The sequence below is a fragment of the Lepisosteus oculatus genome, chromosome 1, assembly GCF_040954835.1.
Source record: "Lepisosteus oculatus isolate fLepOcu1 chromosome 1, fLepOcu1.hap2, whole genome shotgun sequence".
In the NCBI taxonomy this organism is placed as follows: domain Eukaryota; kingdom Metazoa; phylum Chordata; class Actinopteri; order Semionotiformes; family Lepisosteidae; genus Lepisosteus; species Lepisosteus oculatus.
Window position 1 is genome coordinate 42,005,148 of NC_090696.1, and position 22,093 is coordinate 42,027,240.

General features: G+C 36.8%; 1 protein-coding gene across 2 annotated transcripts in view; it reads right to left on the reverse strand.

The window, feature by feature from the left end:
- Nucleotides 1–22,093, reverse strand: part of sorcs2 (sortilin-related VPS10 domain containing receptor 2) — a 369,458-nt gene that overhangs the window by 32,256 nt on the left and 315,109 nt on the right. For both annotated transcript variants that reach the window (XM_006629678.3, XM_015344988.2), the window contains exons 8-10: nt 19,975–20,064; nt 9,031–9,210; nt 3,082–3,228 (exon numbers count right to left, since the gene is read on the reverse strand). In XM_006629678.3, the coding sequence (XP_006629741.2) occupies nt 3,082–3,228; nt 9,031–9,210; nt 19,975–20,064 (417 nt within the window). The remainder of the gene's footprint in view (nt 1–3,081; nt 3,229–9,030; nt 9,211–19,974; nt 20,065–22,093) is intronic.

The following is a 22,093-nucleotide window of genomic DNA, read 5'->3' on the forward strand; positions in this document are numbered from 1 at the left end:
TATTTTGAATATTTATTTTAGTTTGTTATTTTTACTCAGGGGTTGTGAGGGTCACAGGCAAATGATTTTATTTCACTTTATACATACATTTGTGCATGTATAAAGCTGCTCTCTCTCATGTTTCAAATGAACTGTGGGCAGGCACTTACTTACTTCTTATGTGAAGTGTCCACCGTTTGCTTCTGAACACCAGAGTTCCACAACCATTTTCTCAACGTCTGGCAGTAACACTGCCTTAGCTTGCCCAAGGCAGAAGTTTATTGTTTTGAGAGTGATTGATGTGTCTGTCTGACATGATAATTTTATCAATGCTAGTTAGGCTTCCAGGCAGTGACTGGAAGTGACTCCTCCCACAAAGGAGCAGTGACAAGTCTGAAGCAAATTTGAGAATACGGAAGAGATTGCTCCATTGGAGAAATTATATTAATTATATTAATAATAATACGTTTATAGAGCACATTTCTGGACACTCCACTCAAAGAGCTTTACAGGTAATGAGGACTCCCCCCCACACCTCACTAATGTGCAGCACCTCAGTGGGGAGGGGAACAGAGTGATGAAGTCAATATATAGAGGGGAATTATTAGGAGGCCATGATTGGTAAAGACCAATGGGAAATTTGGCCAAGACACCAGGGTTAACACCCCTACTCTTTTCAAGAAACCCCCTGGGATTTTTAATCACAACAGAAAGTCAGGACCTTGGTTTTACTTCTAATGCGAAGGACAACACCTTTTTTTACAGTATAGTGTCCCACTCACTATACTGAGACATTAGGACCCACACAGACTGCAGAGTGAGCGCCCCCTAACACCTCTTCCAGCAGCAACTTAGTTTTTCCCAGGAGGTCTCTCATCCAGGTATTGACCAGGCTCACACCTGCTTAGTTTCAATGGGCTGCCAGAGATATGGCTGCAGGGTGATATACTTGACCTTTGTCCTTTACTTCCTTTTTCTCTGTTACTCTCATTGTCCAGCCAACCCGTACTCCAACCCAATCAATCACTGTGCAATTCAAGTTATTGGATATGATCTAAGAAAATGAGGAGTCCAAAATACATAAATATATGATTGTTTCCTCATTATAAATATAATACAATATAATCCTTGTACTAAGGAAGAAATCATCAATCCAAAAGAGAAACAATGTGAATTTGGCATGATTGCATAAAAAGATCAAGAGAGAGCTGCAAGCATTACTTCTTATTAAAAACAGCACATGGAAGAAATCCATCTGATTTTAAGCTAAAAGCTGGGTTGGGAAATGTAAATGGCATACAAATACTTGACAGAATCCAGTTATTCTTCACTCATGGTAAAGCAGGAATATACAGACTATGTAAATGAAAGTTTAAAATGGTAGGTGACCACCGATTTCTGGATTTAATCAGATTCATACTGTTCAAGTTTTAAACAGTGCAAGATGCCGACAACAGCTAAACCATAATTCCCATGAATTATTCCTATGGTGCCTTGAAAAAGATTTAACCAATACCAATAATGTCACATTTTTTATGTACTGTGGCATGTATATACATTTTGTTTACAAATGAAGGTTGTTGTTTTTTTTTTACTTGTTCTGACAAGTATGATAATCGATGGACTGGAATCCTCAAGTCTTGCCATAAATTTTCCTTCTGGATTCGAGTCAGGACTTTGATTGGGCTGTGAGGAAATTCGCTCTTCTTGTCAAACCACTTCAGCGTGGCTTGGCTTCATTGGGCTTTGGGTCATTGTCCTGATATGAACCTCCAATCCAGTTTTAGATTCTTGGCGGACTCAGGCCGATTTTGTCTAGCATTCCATTCGTACAGAGCACTCGCTCTTTTTCTCTCAGTACTGGCAAGCTATCAGTCCTTGCTGATAACATGATGTTAACATCACCTTGAGTGTTCTTTAGGATGGAGCTTTCTAGGTTGTGTGCTGTGTTGGACTTCTGCCAGTCTTCAATTTAGACTACAGTTGTTGGTTTTAGACCATTTTTGTCTCACATGGCCAAACAACCTTTCAGCACACGTTTCAGTATGATTTACATGCTTTGTAAAAAAATGTTTTGTTTTCAGTTAATGCCCTCTTTTTTTACTTCTTGCTCATGCATGCCAGCTTAGTATAGGAACTCGGATGTTGCTGATATATGAACACTGACTCTAATCTCAGATACAGAAAATCTTGCAAAGTCACTCTTGGGTTCACACTGGCATCCCTAATCAATTTCCTGCTTGTTCAGCTGTACATTTTGGAAGGATGATCTGCTCTTCAGGTTAGTGCCATACAAATTCTCTTCTCAATGATGAGCACTGACTTTTGATCACAGACAAATCGCCTGAGCTGTGCTTCTTTATCACATCTCTGACTTTAAAAAGCTTTATAGTTGGTGTGTTGTATCACTGTGTTATTGGTGGCATAATAATAATAATAATAATAATAATATTACTTTATTAACCCTATACAATTTCTTGCATTTGGAATTTGTCTTTTCACATACCCCAGCTTGCTCTCCATGAGATACACATATAGGGAGAGAGCCTGGGGTCAGAGCACAGGGTCAGCCATTGTACAGTACCCCTGGAGCAGCTGGGGTTAAGAGCCTTGCTCAGGGGCCCAGTGGAGTCAGATTCCTCTGACAGCTGCAGGATTTGAACCAGCAATCTTCCAGCCACAGGCACAGATCATTAGCCACAGAGCCACCCCTGCACCCCGCATGAAATTCTGAAGTCATTGACCACTTTCATTACAAATAGCGACATAACATTAATTTTATAAATAATAATTACAATTGCTTACACTTATAAAGTGCTTTTCTGGACACTCCACTCAAAGTGCTTTACATGTAATGGGGACTCCCCTCCACCACCAAATGACTTGGCAAAACTATTCTTATGCATCTCAATTGATTTGAGATCACCATTGTAAAGGGGTTGAAGACTAATGCAACCAAGATTTTTTTCCAATTTCTTATGAAGATCTAACTTTACATACTATCTCTGTTTTTTAGATTTATCAGTGTGGAGTTGATTGTGAAGGCTATATAATGTATATAATCCTATCTGAAAGTGCCATGATTGCAAATTCATACCATACCGGTTTGCAGTTGACAGGCTTGCTGTTCATGTCTACTGCAGGGGGAATGAGGTAGTCCCAGTCTCGACCTTTGTTGTAAGTGATGACAGTTGTTACCTTCCCATCCACTTTCCGATTAGCCAGGAACACCCCTTTAATTCCACGAACCTTAAAATCAGATCAATGAATTCAGTAAAGAATTTGCAAAAACTAGGGATGACATAAGAAATATTTATAATAATCAGATATACTGTACAGTCTTACACCTTGTTACTGCATACTGTATACATAATACATCAGTTGTACATTATATCAGAACACAAATGGAAAACAGAACATATACCCAAACATATTTACCTCAGTGGCAATTACTATAAGAGTTTGTCACTCTTTTTTTCCTGGCTATATGTATTTTACTGAGATTAAATTTAAATCCAACACATGCTTGTGTGTGCAACCAGAAAAAAAAATCAAACTGATTTACCCATTTAATAATGAGTGCATTGAGTTCTTAGCATTAGGTATTTTAGAGTGGTAACCCAACTCAGTCGCTGTACAGCTTTTCTAACATAAACGTCTAACATGACACCAGTAGAAGCATACTAGTTTCGATTAACTCCTATTACCCTGAGTCCTGACTCTAAAGAAGTCCTTTGTGACTAATAACAGACAGTCCTGTTTCAGATGTCTCTGGTTTCTTCCAGTGCTTTCTCTGGTTTCTCACTGCTGTCTGACCCTGAACAAGATAGCTTTCTTGCACAGACATCACAGGAATGTGACTGAAGGGGTGCAGACATACCCATTGTCAGCCAGATACTTGCATGTTGAAGAACACATGCTTCACTGTATGTTTGTTATGAAAATAGTCATTACCTGTACTTGGCACCAATGAAAAAACAGTATAAACGCCTACCACATACACCAACTTGATGCAATATAATAAATGACTCATAAATGCTGTAAGATTCAGGCAGGCATACTTAGATTAAATGCAAAAGTGTAAAGCAACATTAGCTAGTTTAACAATTTAATATCATAGTATTAAATCAATTTTAAAACTCCCTTGATAAAAACTGGCAAAGAAGGAAAGAGAAAACCATTCAGACAGAAGCATTCTCTTTGTCATCTCTTCAGTCATTTTCATACCTCCAGCGGAGGATTGTGCTTCTGACAATACTTAACCAACCTGCACATTAGTAGAAGTAGTCACATATTTCACAAAAATGCAAATGCAGTGTGTAACGTGGAAAGACAGATATAAATTAGACTTAAAAACTACATGGAAATGCTTTAATCAGTCAACAGCATTACAAGCAAAACAATGTGCTTAATCACTAGGCAGTTACATTTATCAAATCCAAAAGTGGGGAAATGCTTACTTTATATGCTTACTTAATAATAGAAATGTCAATGTTCTTTTGTTTTGCTGTTGAGGCAAAGAATGTGAAGAACGTAAATAATTAGTGTTTGAAACAGTCTTTATCAAATAAATGTAGAAAGTTCAGGAGATCAGCAAATATATAAAGCCTATCAATAAAATATCGGATCACACTTATTTGTGATTTAATTCAATACAAGCCAGGAAGTTCTGCATCAGAAATTCACTGTTGATGCACATTGCAGCAAAACTGTTTTTATTTTGCCATATCTTAAATCTGTATATATCTTGTTCAGTATCATCACATCATTAGCATTACCTGATCTAATATGTCTAGTAAGGCTTTAATGTGGTATTCCAAAATTCATCACACACACTATACTAACAATAAAGCTATCATTTTAATGACTTCATTAATTTAATTTGACTATATTTGATAAAAAAAAGCTACTTGATGAAGAAACAAAATTACTTCCACTTTAAAAAAAAACGTTTTTATTATGCATATTATGCAAAACATTAGATTCGGAGACTGCACATTGCTTTCACATTAACTTAAATAACGTTGTTTTATTTGCTTCTTCAGTGGAATGTGGTCACTGTTCAAAAATAAAGCTAAAGAAAAAAAATATTTTTCCTTGCTGCACACCCCCATGTAATTTCCGACTAAAACTAGAGATTCCAGTGGGAAACTAATAATGTCTAATACTAGGTTTTCATGTTTAACTAATACTTATACAAATGTAGTTTTTCCTGAAAATAAAATTCTCCACATACCATTGTGAGTGAATTAAAACTCTGCTTTGGTGATGGTCATTCAAACACTGTATTTAAGATATTGAATTCCTTACAAAAATGTAGTCCTTGTGTTAACCCTTTTGAAAGACACAGTTGTAGCTGTGCTTTGCTGTGAGTTATCTGTCCTTTACTGCAGTTGAATCTGCTATTATCACCTCATACAGTACAACCATGAGCTTTCATAAGAGTAGACTCGATGAGTGCACTCATTAATCATAATTGTAACATTTTCTTTAATAGCTGGCTCACTAGCATTATGCATCTTTCAGCAATTCATCTGTTCGTTTAAAACCAAGCATATATGCCATTTGCACATTAGTTGAATCTCCTCTCTACATGCATTGTTATCTTATTATATTCACTTTACAGGTTCCACAGAAATACAATGGTACTGACACTTAATCCAAAATATATTCTTGCCATACTTCTCAGTTACAAAGTAATTAGCAAATCTAGACACAGAAGAAGAGAAAGAGCATGAAAGATCTGCAAACTACTAAGGAGTGGTTCTGAATAACCAACCTTTGTAAAGAAATTACATTTAAAGCACTTTCATAATAAGGCTAAAGAAGAAAAAACTTTGCTAATAATAGCTCAACATGACACTGTGCTCTGGTCTCTTGTACAATGAGTATAATGTTCTGCTGTATAAATGGGTGCACATTTATGCTGCTTTGAATAAAAGAATCAGTCACATAATTATTATTAATAATATAATTATCATAGAACTAATTCTTGTTGGATAGGACAAAAATGTCAAAGTTGAATGATTTTGTACTAATTATTTAATTTGTTCTAGTTTAGTTGGAAACTGGATAAATTATGCCTTACATCCAATAGTTTAATCAGAACTTCCCCCCATGCTGTGACGTTGCTGTGATGGGGAGGTTTGTGAGCCTCTAAGACCCGATAGCTATGCCAGTGACCTCTGACTTGGTTTCAGGTGCGTTGCCAGACAAAATGCCAGCAATCTGGTCATTCAGTTTGGGGATAGGCATAGCCCTAACAATGCTATCCCATACAACATTGACTGCTAGTGAAACTACATTGAGTAATATTAACATGTGGCTCTTAATAGACTTCACCCATCTCAGTCATTCAGGTGGCAGTATGACCAACCCTGATGAAAGCCAGTCGGAATTCAGGGGTCCGATGGCGTGTCTATTGGAGCCTATAAACAAGATTTTATGGAGCATAAATGGAGCTTGGAGCATGGAATGTCTGAACCATGTATGAGACTTCCAAGACAACACAGGTCCTTAGTGAGATGAAGACATACCAAAAGACACTTATCCCTAGAGATAATGGGGATAACTGAATAGCCCTGGACTGGCTCTGGACATGTTGTGAAGAATTATTGGACCCTTATCTTCTACTAAGGCCACCTGAACACACACGGCACAGCCGCCAATCTTTCCAAAGGAAAAGCCAAATCCTTCATGGAATAGGAATAGTGAGTGGTAGGATGATAAGGTTGTTCGTCAGTTCAAACTTCTGCAAACTCACTATCCTGCAAGGCAATGGACCAACTAAGGAGGCTGATGAAGGAGACACAGATACTTTGCATGCCCAACTCCAAATGGCTGTTTCCAAGTTACCAAAGCAAGACATGCTCCTGATAATTAGAGATTATCAAAGCAGGACCTGACAACACAAACTGATGTGACTAATGGATGTGGTGAAAGAATGATAGAGACTGTCTTATTGACTTTTGTATGAACAACAACGTTGTTATGGGTGGCACTATTTTCCCTCATAAGAACATTCATAAACTCATGTGGAAGTCACCTGATGGTAAAACCACCAACCAAACAGAACACATCAACATTAATGGACAGTGGCACGGGTCACTACATGAAGTTAGAGCATACCATGTTGCAGATCCTTGTAGCAAATACCATCTAATTGCTGCCACCAGCAAGCTCAGTCCAAAGATGATAATAACACAAGGCCAGCATCAAAAACAACTGGACATCTCAAAACTCAAATGCCCAAAGAAGAAAAGGGAAATTGTGTTGGTGCTTAGAACCAATATGAATGTATTGTATGCTGTCACCGAAAGAGAGGAAGAGTCTAACATGAACACACAATGGGAAGCCATAAAGACCACATACAGTATGTAGAACAAGTACAGAAGATACTAGGTTTTAACTTGAGAGGTCCTAAAGAATGGATAATACCTGACACATGACAGAAAATTGAGGAGAGAAAAAGAATTAACACTACTTAACACCATGTTCCCAAGACTTCAAGAGCACAGATAGTCTATAAAAGCAAGGATAGTGAACTAAAGAGAAGCTCCAGGAGAGACAAGAGCACCAGAACTGAAAATCTGATAACCAAAGATGAGAAGGCTGCAACTCTGGAAGAACTTGGCGCAGTATATAAGATCACCAAGCATCTCTGCGGCAAAAATACAAACATAGCATCCCCCATAAGAAGCAAGATTTTTTTTTAATTCTTAAAACTCCTGTGTAGCTAAAGTAGTAAAAGTAAAACTAATTTAGCATCCTGTTGTTTGGTCCCTGCACTTCAGACATTGCTCATTTGTGACGGGGCTACTGCATATCACTGCCTGAAAACTACACCCATCCTTGCGTTGTCATACAAGTGTGACCACTTTAGGTATCTAGAAGCCTCTGAACTTGCAGTGCTGTGAATAACAAACATATCACTCTTCCACTCAATGTTGGTTCTCCTGTTGATGCTGTAGGGCTCACAGGTCACAAGACTGGTTACAAGAAAAAAAACATTCCTTCTGACACACGTGGCAGTCAATAGCTAATTCCTTTGAGGATTTCATCCAGCTGATAAAATTCTGGTTTCTATTACTCCACAGGTGCAAGGCATGATATTCCCTGGACACAGAGCAAACACAAGACACATACTATACACACTCACTCCTAGGGCCAGTTTCCCCATAGTTCTATTAACCTACCAGTATGTGTTTGGACTGTCAGAGTAAACCAACGCACCTGGAGGGAACCCATATGAACATAGGGAGAACTTACAAACTCCTCGGCTCCAGAACTGAGCCCTGGGCTCCAGTGCTCCAGTGCTGTAAGACAGCAATTTAAATCACTGTGGCACACTGGCCTGAATGGAAAATATTTGGCCTCAATGGTACAACAGCAGTGCCTCCTGCTGGGATCTGAACTTGCAAACTTTCAGTTCTGAGACCACAGGCCTAAGCATATCTTCATATTTCTCAGAGACTTCTCAGGAAAAAGAGTAGACGACTCTAGCAGAAGTATAATTTGGAGGAAACTACACATTATCCTCAAATGCCCCATGCTGGCATGAGAATTGATGTTAAAATGCCAATTTGATTAACAGTTGGCAGCATATCAGTGAGGCACAGGAAGTAAATTTGTAATGTCATTGTCTTAATAAAATGACGTTTTGACAAACTACAGACAAGCTCCTTTGGGGTATGACTTTAGTGGTGCATAATTAGAACAAACTATTAGAAAATATAAACACAAGAAGAAGTCATCCAGCTTCTTTGGTTGCTAAGAACTTATTGGTCTTATACAGATATTTCTCTAATGATTATACAGAGAAACAGCCAGGGATTTCAAAACCCCAAGACTCTCTGCAGAAAGAACTCTTTCCTGTATTCTGTCCTGGTTGATAGTAAACCTATTTTTTGTAAACCTGGGTCTTTATACAAATTGTCATTTGAGAAAGAGTGTGGATTGCATATCAAAGTGTCATTCAACCTTAGTCATCTAAGCTATCAATGAAAGGAATTACATAAAACACAGCTAGGTGAATGGCAGCAAACACTGTACCTCTAAAATATCAATTAGAACATTTTCTTCCGGCTGCTTGGTGCTCCTGACGTTCTCAAGCACAATGGAGTAATAGACACCTTGTGGGTCTGATTGGTAGAGGTTGTAAGTGTCGGTCTGGTACCACTCCTGAAGAGCAAGAAACACCTGGTTCTCGTCTGTACTGATGATCTGCACATCCTGACAAAAGGGAAAAGACGGCAAAAGTTAGTAGGCAATGATGATCAAAAGCGAAAGAAGATTTTGAATGTACTTTGATGCATTTTTTTATTATAATCTTGTACAAATTAGGGTATCTTATTTGCATATATGAATCTATATTGCACTGATCTGTATTGTATTTCTGATTAATATAAATTTTACTGGCATATCATTGTGCTCCTCTGTATTGTATTTTTTAACCTCTGTGAGTCAGCATGGATAAGGACTTCGACTACACATACTGCAGAAATAGCAATAGCAATAAATAATGTTAATAACTTGCAGACTTGATGGATTAGCATCCTTACAATCCAATAGCCCTTGTGGTAGGCTAGCAGTCTAAAAGTACTATTTTTTAGATTAATTTTGTACTCCAAGCCTACAATTTTGTTCTCATTTGTTGCATTCCTTTCAAACCAGAAAATGTTGAGGTTTAGAGCAGTGTTTAAAAAAATTCAGTAAAAAGGCGTGCCCCAAACTTTTTTAGTTCAGTAAATTTCTAGCATTTTTACCAATGACACAATGCTTTTTCACACAACAGGCCTGGAAACAAATAAGGAATACTGGTAGTCTGAACAATGTAACAATATAAATGAATTAATTAATTAAAAAATCATCCAAAAGTAAACATATACTGTACAGTATAGTATTATGGATCTCATTTGGAATTGCAGCACCTTGCAAAATTATTATATTGACCCTTATACTGTATGCTTTTCATATTCTGTTGCTCTTAAGCTTGCAGTCATGACACTTTGAAGCAGCAATTAATATTTGTAATTTACAGAAACTACTTCACATTTCCATACCAAACACAAAAAGAAAGAAGCAAACAGATAATTCATATGAAAGAAAAATGGGAAAGACATGATAGTGTAAGTATTTGAAGCCTTAACTGTGGCAAACCTTAATCATTTGAGATACACAAAATTACCTTAATGAGCCACACAATTAATTGAATCTCATTTGTCTGTGTACAATAACAGTGGCTGACATGATATCAGAACAAATACAGTACACCCGTCTCTGTACGGTCCCTCAGATGAGTAGTACATTTGAGCAAGGATTAAAAACATAAAAAACATGGGATAAAAGTTATGTAAATGCACAAATAGAAGAAGGGTAAGTTGGGTTGAAAGACAACCTAGACACTGCCCAGATCAGGCACTTGCTCCAAACTGAACGTCAGAGCAAGGAACAAACTGGTTAGAGATGTTACTGTGAGGTCAATGGCTACTTTAGAAGAGTTACAGAGTTGAATAGTTCAGATGGTAGAAAATGTCCATGAGCAATGAGACAATATCCCAGTCACTCCACAAAGTGGGGCTGTATGGAACTGAAAAAAATTCAAATCTAGGATCACAAAGTGATACTGCAAACATGTGGTAAAAGTTTTTGTGGGATGACCAAATTGGATCTTTTTGATCTTAATGCAGAGTTAAGTCTGACGCAAACCCCACATCAGTCAACTCAATCCCTACTATCAAGCATGGTGCTGCTGCCAACATTTTTTTATATTTCTGCTTCTTATCAGCAGGTGCTGGGAAGGTTGCCATAACTGATAGGAACAAATATGGAGCAAAGTACTGGCTAATCTCAGAACAAAACCTGCTTCAGACCAAAGTCAAGAGGAAATGGGCAACCACTGCGCCAAGCCAGTGTATAGAGCTGGAAAGACATGTACCAGCTCACACAGATGTTGAGTTGTAATTGCTGGCAAAGGTGTTTCCACCAAATATCACATTCACAGGTCTGAATACTGCTACAATGAACATATTTCAGTTGTTTCCTAATATTTACTGTAACATTTCATACCCTTAGAAATCTTTGGTTTTGAACATTCTTGTTCATTATTCATATTTTCAGATTTTGTCCATGAATAAAATATTAGTGTTAAAAATGGGTATCCAATGGGTAGACCACAGGAACAGTCTAACAACTTTTTCAAGTCATTGTATCTAATCAATAACTAAAACACAATTTTAATGTTTTATACTATATATTCATACATCTTTGTTTTAAACATCTGTTGCTTGGGTATTGGTTCCCCAAAAAGACATATTTTATATTCCATTTTGCTACTATACCTCCAGATCTAACAAAATAAGGGCATGGAGGTTATTAAAATATAATTGTCTGAGAACATCACACCTGAAATACTGTAATACACATTTCAGTAAGTATTTTCCATTAGAATTCAAATAGAGACATCAGAACTGGAAAGCATAAGCAATTACTCTGCATGAGTGAGCATTGCTTGTGTCAGCTAAATTTTAAGCAGATAGATTTAATTACATTTACATTTAATAAAGCCCGTTGTTCAAGAAAGAACACCACACAATGGGGGCTAATTCAAAGGCCTTCCATTTGTGTAATTTGATTTCTTTCAACTACTAGACATTTTTGGTGCAGAAAGGCACAGTCTGAATTTCTTTTCCAAAAAACAATTGATTTGATTGCAAACTACCAATATAATTACATTACCTGGTACTTTACATTTTCAGCTTTAAAATTTAATTAAAGAAAATCAATATACTCATTGTATGTTGGCACTTGCAAATTCGTATTAACTTACCTTTTATAAAAATGTAATTTTGTCTGGTTTACTAATACTGCCCTACAGCCTTTAACTCCAGAGATCTGCATGGGTACGCAGGTCCTACTAATCTAAACATAATCATCTAATTTGTGCATTTAACTGTCTCATTAGAAAATTCCCCTCTATTTCCATGAACATGGAAATTGTATGTATTGCACTGATAGTTGTAACCTACTACTGTACACTGTATGTGTGTATCTTTTTCCTTGCTACTTTGAAATCAAGTGCTACATAAGGTTTTATCAGAACACGATTTTTAGCCTTGAACAATCTAGAAAATTAAATTTAATTAAGCAGTCTTTTTTCTATGTTGTTACTAGGTTTGAAGCTGAATGCAATTTGAAATGAGAGTATGTAAAATGATAAAGTTGCAGTCAATCAATTTAAATAGCAAAGCATTTATTATTGCGATATTAGCTAAATACCTTGCTCAAGGGAGCTGTAGCAGTATCAGTTACTGTCAAAAATGGCACATCCATTAATAATGTTAAAAAGCTGATGATAGTTGAAACATTTTGACAGAAATTTAGCTAAAGGAGATTTTTTTTTTAGAAATAGCCTGAACAGGAAATGCTTAATAAATGTAAGACTTTAAATTATTTAAAGAAACACACATACACCCACAAAGTGCTTACAATCCAAATACAGTATAATAACATGCACAGAAAAGCAAAGGCTAATTGCTCCCTAAATGAAATTATCAAAGTTGTACAACAGACTAATTTCTTAAAGATTAGTCATTAGTTTGATGCTGAGGTTATGTGAAGGGCTTTAGGCTGGAGCACTGAATTATAAGGCTGTGAAAGATGCACAACCCTAGTTATGACAAACTTCTTCCTTGATCAAAAACCTATCCAATGGCAATTAAAATTTGTTCTTCAAGCATGAATAAGATAGCAATAGTACAACAAGTTCCATTTTATACAAGAAAAGGGTGGATATTTGAGTAGTATACAGTATTGCTCAAATATACAGTACATATATTGTAGTGTATGCCCCTATTGTATATCCAGGATAGGCAATATAATTTTAAATATATTATGATGGTATCTTATACCATGCAATTACACATGACTTCTCCAACCTTGGTCCGTTTAGGCTTATCAACCACCTGTTTCTAAAGTTCAAGAACACAAATCAATTAAGTAAATCATCTGTTTGATTAAGAGAACTGATCCATGAGGAATGAAAGCTCTTTAGATCTCGAAATTATAAATAACTAGTTCCAAGCATTTAAATATAGTGGTTACTACAGAATTAGAGATCTTCAGGATATGCAATAGAGACTCTTGCATTACATTTACTTAAATCCACTTCAGCCTTTTAATATGTCTAATGATATATATAAGTTGATATATAAGTTTTGGTTATTTCATGGTTTGACTTTACATTTAGAACAAAAATGATGAAGAGAGTTGGGGGCTTATATGTTTTTACAGTTCAGTTTGATACACATTTTATTGTTTCATAGCATGACAAAGTTGTTAGCTATAGGTTAGCTATACACTTTTTTAACTAATCATTCTTTAAGTACAATGATGTAAAACAAGATGATAATAATAATAAAATAAAAACGTTGTTTTACATAGCACCTTCAAAGAGCTTTACAGAATGACAACAACAACAGCAACAAAAATAAGATGCACACAATGAAAATGCACAATGAGAGGAGACAGGAGATGGAGATACTTAATATGGTAGGAGAAAAGGGTATTATAACAAAACCAGTTAAGCAAAAGTCCTTCTAAAGAAGGTTGTGAGTCTAGATTTTAAAGCCTTTAGGGAAGGTGACACTCTTATATCTATCCTTAGGGACAGAGTTCCTGAGCTTTGGGGCATAACAGAAGAAGGCCCAGTCACCCATAGAGTGTAGACGGGCTTAGTGAACAGACAGGAGATCAGAATTCAAAGAGCAAAGGTTGCGAGGTGGGGAGTAGGATGATAGTAGTTCAGAGAGGTACTGAGGTGCCAAGCCATGCAGAGCCTTTTAGCTGAGCAAGAGGATTTTGAAGTCGACACGAAACCTGACAAGAAGCCAGTGCTCCAGTATAGGAGTAAGGTGATCACTTGCACTAGACCTGATCAGGATTCTGGCTGCCAAATGTTGGACATGCTGGAGTTTGTTCAATGTGGATTTAGAAACCTCAGAGAGTAGAGCGTTACAGTAGTCAATTTGGGAGAGGACAAATGTGTTGACCAGCTTTTCAGCCAAAGTTAGCTGTAACATAGGACAAAGTCTGGCAATATTTCTGAGGTGAAAGAATGATGTTTTGACAACATGTTGCACATGTGGGTCGAATGTCAAGCCTGAAGCAAATATGACCCCCACGTTTTTCAATTTTGACTAAAGCTCAATTACAGTACATTTTAGATTAAGAAAATTTTTAGCCATCCATGTTTTTATGTAAGAGATTAAATTAGATAGAATAGAGATAGCCACGTCGGTGTCAGAGTTGGTATGGATGTAGATTTGAGTATCGTCAGCATAGAAGTGATAGCTGAAGCCATGTGATATTAAAAGCTGACCAAGTGGAAACATGTAAATGCTGAGAAGCAGGGGGCCCAGTATCGAGCCCTTAGGAACACCAGACTTAACAAATCCAATTTCAGACCTAAATCCGCCAAGAGAGACAAAGTGACAGCGATCAGTGAGGTAAGACTTGAACCATTTAAGAGCAGTGTCAGAAACTCCATAGTCTCAAGATGAGAAAGTAAGATACCATGATTAATGGTGTTGAAAGTAGCATTGAGATCAAGAATAACAAGAATAATAGAAAGGGAACCAGAATAGGAAGCTATTAGAAGATTGTTAGTCACTTTGACCAGGGCAGGTTCTGTGCTGTGAAGTTGTCGGAAACCAGAGTGGAGGGATTCAAAAAGGCTATTTGCAATGAAGTGGTTATTAAATGGTAAGTTGGAAATGGGGCAAAAACTGTCCAGAGACATGTTTGGCTTTTTTGGCACGGGAGAAATGGCAGCAGTTTTGAGGAACGTTGGTGCAACACCAGTGTTCAAGAATTCATTTATTATATTGAGGACAATGGGGCAGAAAGTAATGAAACAGGACTGAATGAAGTGGAAGGAATGGGATCTAATAGGCAGGTGATAGATTTCATATGTGAAACCAGTTTACAGAGGGATGGAGAGTCAAGAAGAGAGAAGGGAACCAGTAAATTTAGGCAAGCAGGGAGGAGGTGTGGAAGTGACATGCGGAAAGAATGTGATGCTGGATGTTGTTGATCATGGAGGTAAAGAAATCTAAAAATGTGTTACAAAGTTGGGATGAGTCAATGTGGTGGGGCAGTTTGGCTTTAGCACTCTGTTGAAGGTGTAGGAAAGGTATCCAGGGTTGTCATAGTTATTTTCAATGATGTGAGAGAAGTAGCTGAATCTAGCAGACTCTATTGTATTCTTATAAGATAACATGCATGTGGCAAAATGAGGACAACTTACAAAGTTACTTTAGTTAACACACCAAGTGACCCATCCAGCATCAGAAATCCACTTGTCCTGGTGAAAGCTGCAGCAACTGGAGCTTATCCTGAAAGCATAGGGGGTAAGGCAGTGCTAAAAGTATGTCTACTATTATCCTGGAAAGGATGCCAGTCCATCAAAGAGTCATGGAGAAAAGGACAATTTAGCATAGCTAATCAAACTAGTTCTGCATGCCTTTGGAGGACTAAGACATAAAATATACGAACACAGGGAGAAAATTCAAAATCAACAAAAACTAGGGACAGCGTGGGAATGAATGAGGACAAGCAGATCCAATGCAGACTGATGGGTGTGTTCGCACTTGTGGAGAAGAGTGGGAGTCAGTGACTTGGGGCTCTTGCAGGTACAGAGCAAAGAAGTACTGGAGATGGGAGAGACAAAATGAAAAATATGGGCTGAGGTGCTCAACCTGATATGTAGAGGTAAAAGAAGGGGGACAAAATTGCCATAGTTGTTCAATTTCTGGAAGGCTTGACAACATCGGGAGAAGTTAAAGAAAAGCGCATATGGCATGGGAGTAAAAAAAGATGCTGGTTTTTGGTGGAGAGTTGAGTTTGAAAAGACTGAAGAGCCGAGAAAGTGCCTCTGGTCATCCCTTGTAGGAGATGAATGTGATGAAGATAAGGTCCCGGCAATGACTAATGTGAAACACATCCAGCTGTGACAAAGCAAAATGCCAAGAGCTAGAAGAGATGCACACAGCGCCATCTGCAGCCGAAGGGCTTTTGTATGTTTCAAAGCTGAAGCATGATAAGCTTCTGTTTATAACACTTAAAACTAGAATTATTAACTTTAAGTGAAAAGAGACTTGAAATCCAGCATCTGGCACAAATTTCAAGAAAACATCTAACCTTGTTCTATTATTTAAGAACTGAAATGGTTTTAAACTACAGGGACACAGTTCCTTTTAAATGTTTGACAAGCTAAGCCAACAAAGTTCAGCTGCAATTTTAATCAAGAGATACAGGACTAGGATTGGGAACCATAGGTCTACTGTTTAAACTGATACTCTATTGCTCACCATTACAAATGAGAATATGTTCTCACTTCACTTGTCTTGTTAAATTAGTTCTTTTTATAAGGGGGCTCCCTCTTTTGATGTTTTTGAAGCAAGAAAAAAATTACTGTACATTTTCACTTACAAAGAGTTTTTATTCATATATTTGTCTTTCAGCATTTGTTTTTACTTTTGTATTTTTTATTTTTCTTATTATTTTTCATTTTTGTTCAGCACTGGTTATTATTCTTGTGAAAAGCCCTATGGAAGATTGAGTGATTTTTTTGTCTTTGGAATTTCTTTTCCATGTCCTTAATATATGTAAACAGCCCCAGTGTAAAAATGATGATGCATACAGAAGAACTGAGGTTATGTTGAGGCTGCATTTTCAGTTCTTTTAAGGTTTCCTGACAAAAGCTGACCAGTAGTCCCTCTACAGGTTAAATGCAACAGTTCCTATGAATATCTTTTTTCAAAGCTGATTTCATTTGCAGATTTATAACAGTGTCAATACTAAGCAGACAGTATGATTCTCATCTCTTATTGTACTCATTATGAATCCCATTACATTTTTTAGAGCAAGATGAAGAATTCTTGGTTTGTCAGCAAGCCTGAAATTATTACTGCCATACACACAAACATTATATAGATCAGTTTGATTTCTGAAGAACTTTGTGGACTGAAATAGCATCACATAACTATAATATATTGTATATATTCTGTTTTATATTAAATGACTAGTGAGTAAGTTATGTACTTCCTGATAATTGACTGAGAGCAGTTTTTACTATTACTGTCATTTTGTTAACTAAGCAAAGGCAAAATGAATGAGGCTATTGTTGAAACACATAGGAAAAATGATTTAAGGAGCTATTAGTTTAAATTACCAGATTTCATTTCCCATTAGAGGTTTAAATCCCTGCTCAGTTTGCTTCTCTTGATCTACTAAGTCTAAGGAAACACTATAGGTAATTCAGTTAAATATCAGGTATCAAACTTCAGGAGCCTCAATATGTTATAACCATAATGGAACATTAGTGTCCGTCAGTGTATCACACAAACTGCAAATGAAGATAAAAAGCTGCACTTAAGATTACACAAATGAATTAGAAATTAACATGAAATCTCTACCCTCAGTACATATTGTGATGCCACTGGGGGTATAGTCATCATATGGGACTTTTAATAGGTCTTGAGAAAAACCTTCCAAAAGCAGTGATATAATTAACAGCACTTCTATTTAAGTACAAATTAGATAACAAAAGAGCAACAAAAGTATATTGGCAAATAAAAGGCTAGCTTTAGGATGGAGCTTCTACCTCCCTTATTCTTCTAACTAAATACTATTCTGCCCCTGATATGTAACAAAAATCTTGCTGTATTGCACTGAAAACAAAAAAAAATCAAATAAATCTTCATCATAATATGTCTCGTTTTGAATCTGGCTTTCCTTTTATTTTCTTAATTGCATGTCTTCCTTCTGTTAGTTTTCTTTAACTTTCATTTTTCTCTGTGTTCTATTTCATCTCTTAGTTTTGCTTTTCTCAGTCTTCTTTTTCTTCCCGCTCTCCAAGATATCCTTTAAGTGTAATATTCAGTTATGTCTTGTTTAAGTGTAATGTTCAGTTTTTCTTTTTCCCAGTTTACATCTCCCTTTAGCAGGACTCTCTAAAAAAAACAGATAAGCAATTGGCATAATGCAGGTAATTCTCTCAGTACCACTTTTCAGTTCACAAACTTCCAGAGGTAATCATTCCTTCATCAGCAGTAACAAAAAGAAGGCGTTTTTATTTACAAACTATCATTGTTTTGTCCCATGCTTTAATTTTGGGATATAGTGTATTCTTTCACATTTGATCTTGCTGTTGATTTACACTGGCTGAATCAAGACACACACCTTTGCCTAGTTCTAGACTTGATGTCATGCTGCCATCTGTCATCATGGTTAAGTGTCTGCGGACATTTTCCCTGTCTGGGAAAGTAATGTGCTTCTACTATCACACACCAAGAGGCATCACAATATACATCAAGCCAAGAGCCAAGAGACACACAAGAGCATTTAATTTGCCATTTCCAGTAGTTGAAAGCTTTTTTGTTTTATTGACTTTATTGAAGTATTTTCATTGCTTTATGGATCATCTATATAATATTAATACACACATGTATATCTATGCACTATACAGATCAGTGCTGTATTAGAATATACTCTACACCTCAGAACACAGCAGACTTTCTGAAGTAAATATTGTTTCTCTGCATATGAGTCCTGCATCTGACACTACTGATATCAAACAGGAGGCTGGAAGATAGCCTTGTGTTCATGTCTGATTTTGAGGGCTGAAAATATACTGTTGCATGTTAAACTACTCATTGGTACATGGGTGTGCATTTAAACACAATTTAAATTTAGACACTGAAATATGTAAAAGTGTTAAAACAATGGCTGTGAGGGTGATGAGTGAAAAATAAACTCAGTTAATCATTCAATTAAATCAAAATGTTGCCTGGAGCTTGGTTGTTTTCCTCAGTGGGTCAACACGCTTGGTTTAAATGATGTTATCCATAATGTGACTTAATTCAACAGACCATGATAACTCCTTCAGGATATTTGTAAAGGTGGCCCATTGAGCAATTTGTTGTTTGAAGGCAATTGCACACATTTTATATAAACAACACTGAATAACAATTGCAGTATATTATTTGTACATACACTATAAAGTACAAGGAAAAGTTGTAGTAAATAGTATAATCCTTCCTTTCACACATTCAGTATTTTATAAGATCCGTATTTAAATGCAGTTCTCTGTGTACCTGTAGGTAATCCTGTTATGCTATGTGTTATCTTTTTCTTCTGTGTTACCCTTACATTTACTGGGCTTACTGTCACATTAAAAAAAACTTTAGAAGTACTGGGTACTTTTAGTGTGGAAAACTAGGAGTTATATTTAAGTTTTTTTCCCAGCAGCAACACTTTAGAATGCACTTACTGAAACTGCCACTATCAGCACAAACCAAAATATGAAAAAACAGAAACAAACCAAAATTTATGTAAAACTAACAGGAAATCTAACAAATAGCAAGTGGTCTACTTGGCTGAGAACTGTGTATTTTTTTTAGAATAGCAAACCAACAACTTTTAGTTTACAATTCTGGGACATTAAATTGCACACCAGTAATTGGCTGCAATATGAAAAAAAAAACAGTTATTAACAGATGAAAACTGGCTTTAACAGCTTTGTCCCATTTTTTATTTTTAATCATAAATGATATGCATTTGAAAGTGCCGCCTATATACTTCACAGAAGTGTAAGTCCTGGGAAAAAATACCAATTAATGCCTGCAAAGGGAGAACATATACTGTATGTTAAAAGTATCACTATGATGCTTTTAATGATTTCTTAGATACCTATATGTTTTTACATAGACCTACTTATTACTATGCACAGAGGTTTCAGTATCAATTGATAGAACAGCTCTTGGGCTTAAAAGTACCATATTAAATGTATAATTCAGACAAAATAAGTACAACATGGTACACTGTATGTATTAAAGTAAAAGCATACAAACACAATTTATTGCCCTCAATACTAAGTTTATAAATGATGGAATTTGGATTTTATTATGAACATTTATTATGAACAAAAAGAGGTACCTTTGGTAAAGCATATTTTGGGAATCTCATCTGTACAAATTCATTTCGTCGGTAAGAGACGTAGTGCTTGGTTCGATTTCCAGTGGTTACCTTTAGGAGAAAGTAACAAAACAATCATTAATCTCTAAGTTAATAGGAACATTGGTAAATAGTCCCATAATATATACTACCCACATTTTATTACTATGTACTGTATATGTACAACTATAAATAGCTACATCTGCTCTGTATATGACATTTCTAGTCTTTTTGGTGTTGGTTAGACATTGTAAGGCTCATTACTCTGTACATTTGCCATTTTCTACTTGACTTGATGACTGATGTGTACCATCTATGATGGCACCTGAACAAAAGGTGCTATCATACACCTTGGCAAAAGCAGTATTAAGCTTTGCCCTTCCCTATTTGTGTTGAAATGCATACAAAGAATGATGGCACACAATGCATTATGTCAAAACAAATCACAGTAATTCTCATTTGCTGTTTAGAACAACAACCAATCATAACGGCTATTCAGGTTTGCTGCCTACAAAGCTTCTCAAAAATAGCAAAAAGTACAACTTTCCATGCATTTTGTTAAAGTCTTTTCGCAGCATTTCAAGGAGAAATTGTCAGCATTTCTTAACCTCAAACTCTGAAATTTATGCAAGTCTAAAATAAAACAAACAAGAGGAGAACTTGATGTAAAAATATGAAAATGTGACACTGATTTGTGAATCAAGAGAGATTATCCAGGAATTAAAATTTATCCTCTGCCACAACCACCCTGGAAGACAGAATATAGTATTTTGAAATTTGGCAGGATTCTTACTATTTTGTCATGTTAAAGAAATACCAAGCATGATCAGCGAAATCCAGAATGTACAGTATATTATACCCAGAACAATGGATATTCACTTGCTTATTTTTTTAATGTTGGTTGATAAAATCTCAAGTGATTAAAAGCCTCACAGAAAATAACCAGAGAACAAATATTAGCTACAGTGATCAATAACAAGACATACTTTACTTTTAAAGTTTAATTGAAAAACTGCGACTGAACGTTATAACTGTATAACACAGAAATGAGTGCAGAAGTGCCTACAAGTTCCCCAGCATACACTTAAGTAAACACAGAAGTCCACAATTACATCACTAGTTCGCAGTTACAAAAATACATTACCTTTAATGCCTACTGTCTTCAATTTAATTCCAACCTTTTTGAGGAATTTTATAATGTTTTCTGAAATCCTAAATATATTATAATATTGTAACGCTTACGGCCGACAAGCACTGTGTGTAAGAGCCGGCGTACCAGAGCGGGTGACGTCACCGCCCTTCCCTGTGATAGCAGGACCACAGCTACTGGGCTGTGAAGAGATCTCTCTTTAGCTCACGGGGCTAGGTCGCTGCAGAGAGACGCGGAAGTCCCGGGTTCGAGCCTCCAGTCGGGATGGGGCCGACCAGATGCGGCAAGGGCGCCCGCCTGAGCCCCCGTTGCGTTACATTGGTGTCAGAAGCGGGGCAGGATAGCCCTTCGCCGGGGACGGAGATTTAAGCGGGGGAGAGTGTAACGCTTACGGCCGACAGGCACTGTGTAAGAGCCGGCGTACCAGAGCGGGTGACGTCACCGCCCTTCCCTGTGATAGCAGGACCACAGCTACTGGGCTGTGAAGAGATCTCTCTTTAGCTCACGGGGCTAGGTCGCTGCAGAGAGACGCGGAAGTCCCGGGTTCGAGCCTCCAGTCGGGATGGGGCCGACCAGATGCGGCAAGGGCGCCCGCCTGAGCCCCCGTTGCGTTACAATATGCTCTATTTGTATCCATTACTGCTAATGATATTGGAAAAAACTCAAATACGTTTTAAACAAGACTTGCTTCCTCTAAATCCATACTGAATATCACCTAGAATCCTGTAGTCTTCTTTCAGGTTGTAACACTAGAAAAAAACATTTTTTTAATTAATTACTTGATAATTTCTTTCACAATGGAGCTTTGACTTATGTTCTTACTTATCAGTGGAGGTGATGATGTTCTTAGATCAAACTGTCTCCTACTGGCCTCTTTTCAAAGAAAAGGATGACAAAGGGATGTATACCTATCCCGTTTAGTCCACAAATGGGATAACCTCGTGTGGACGA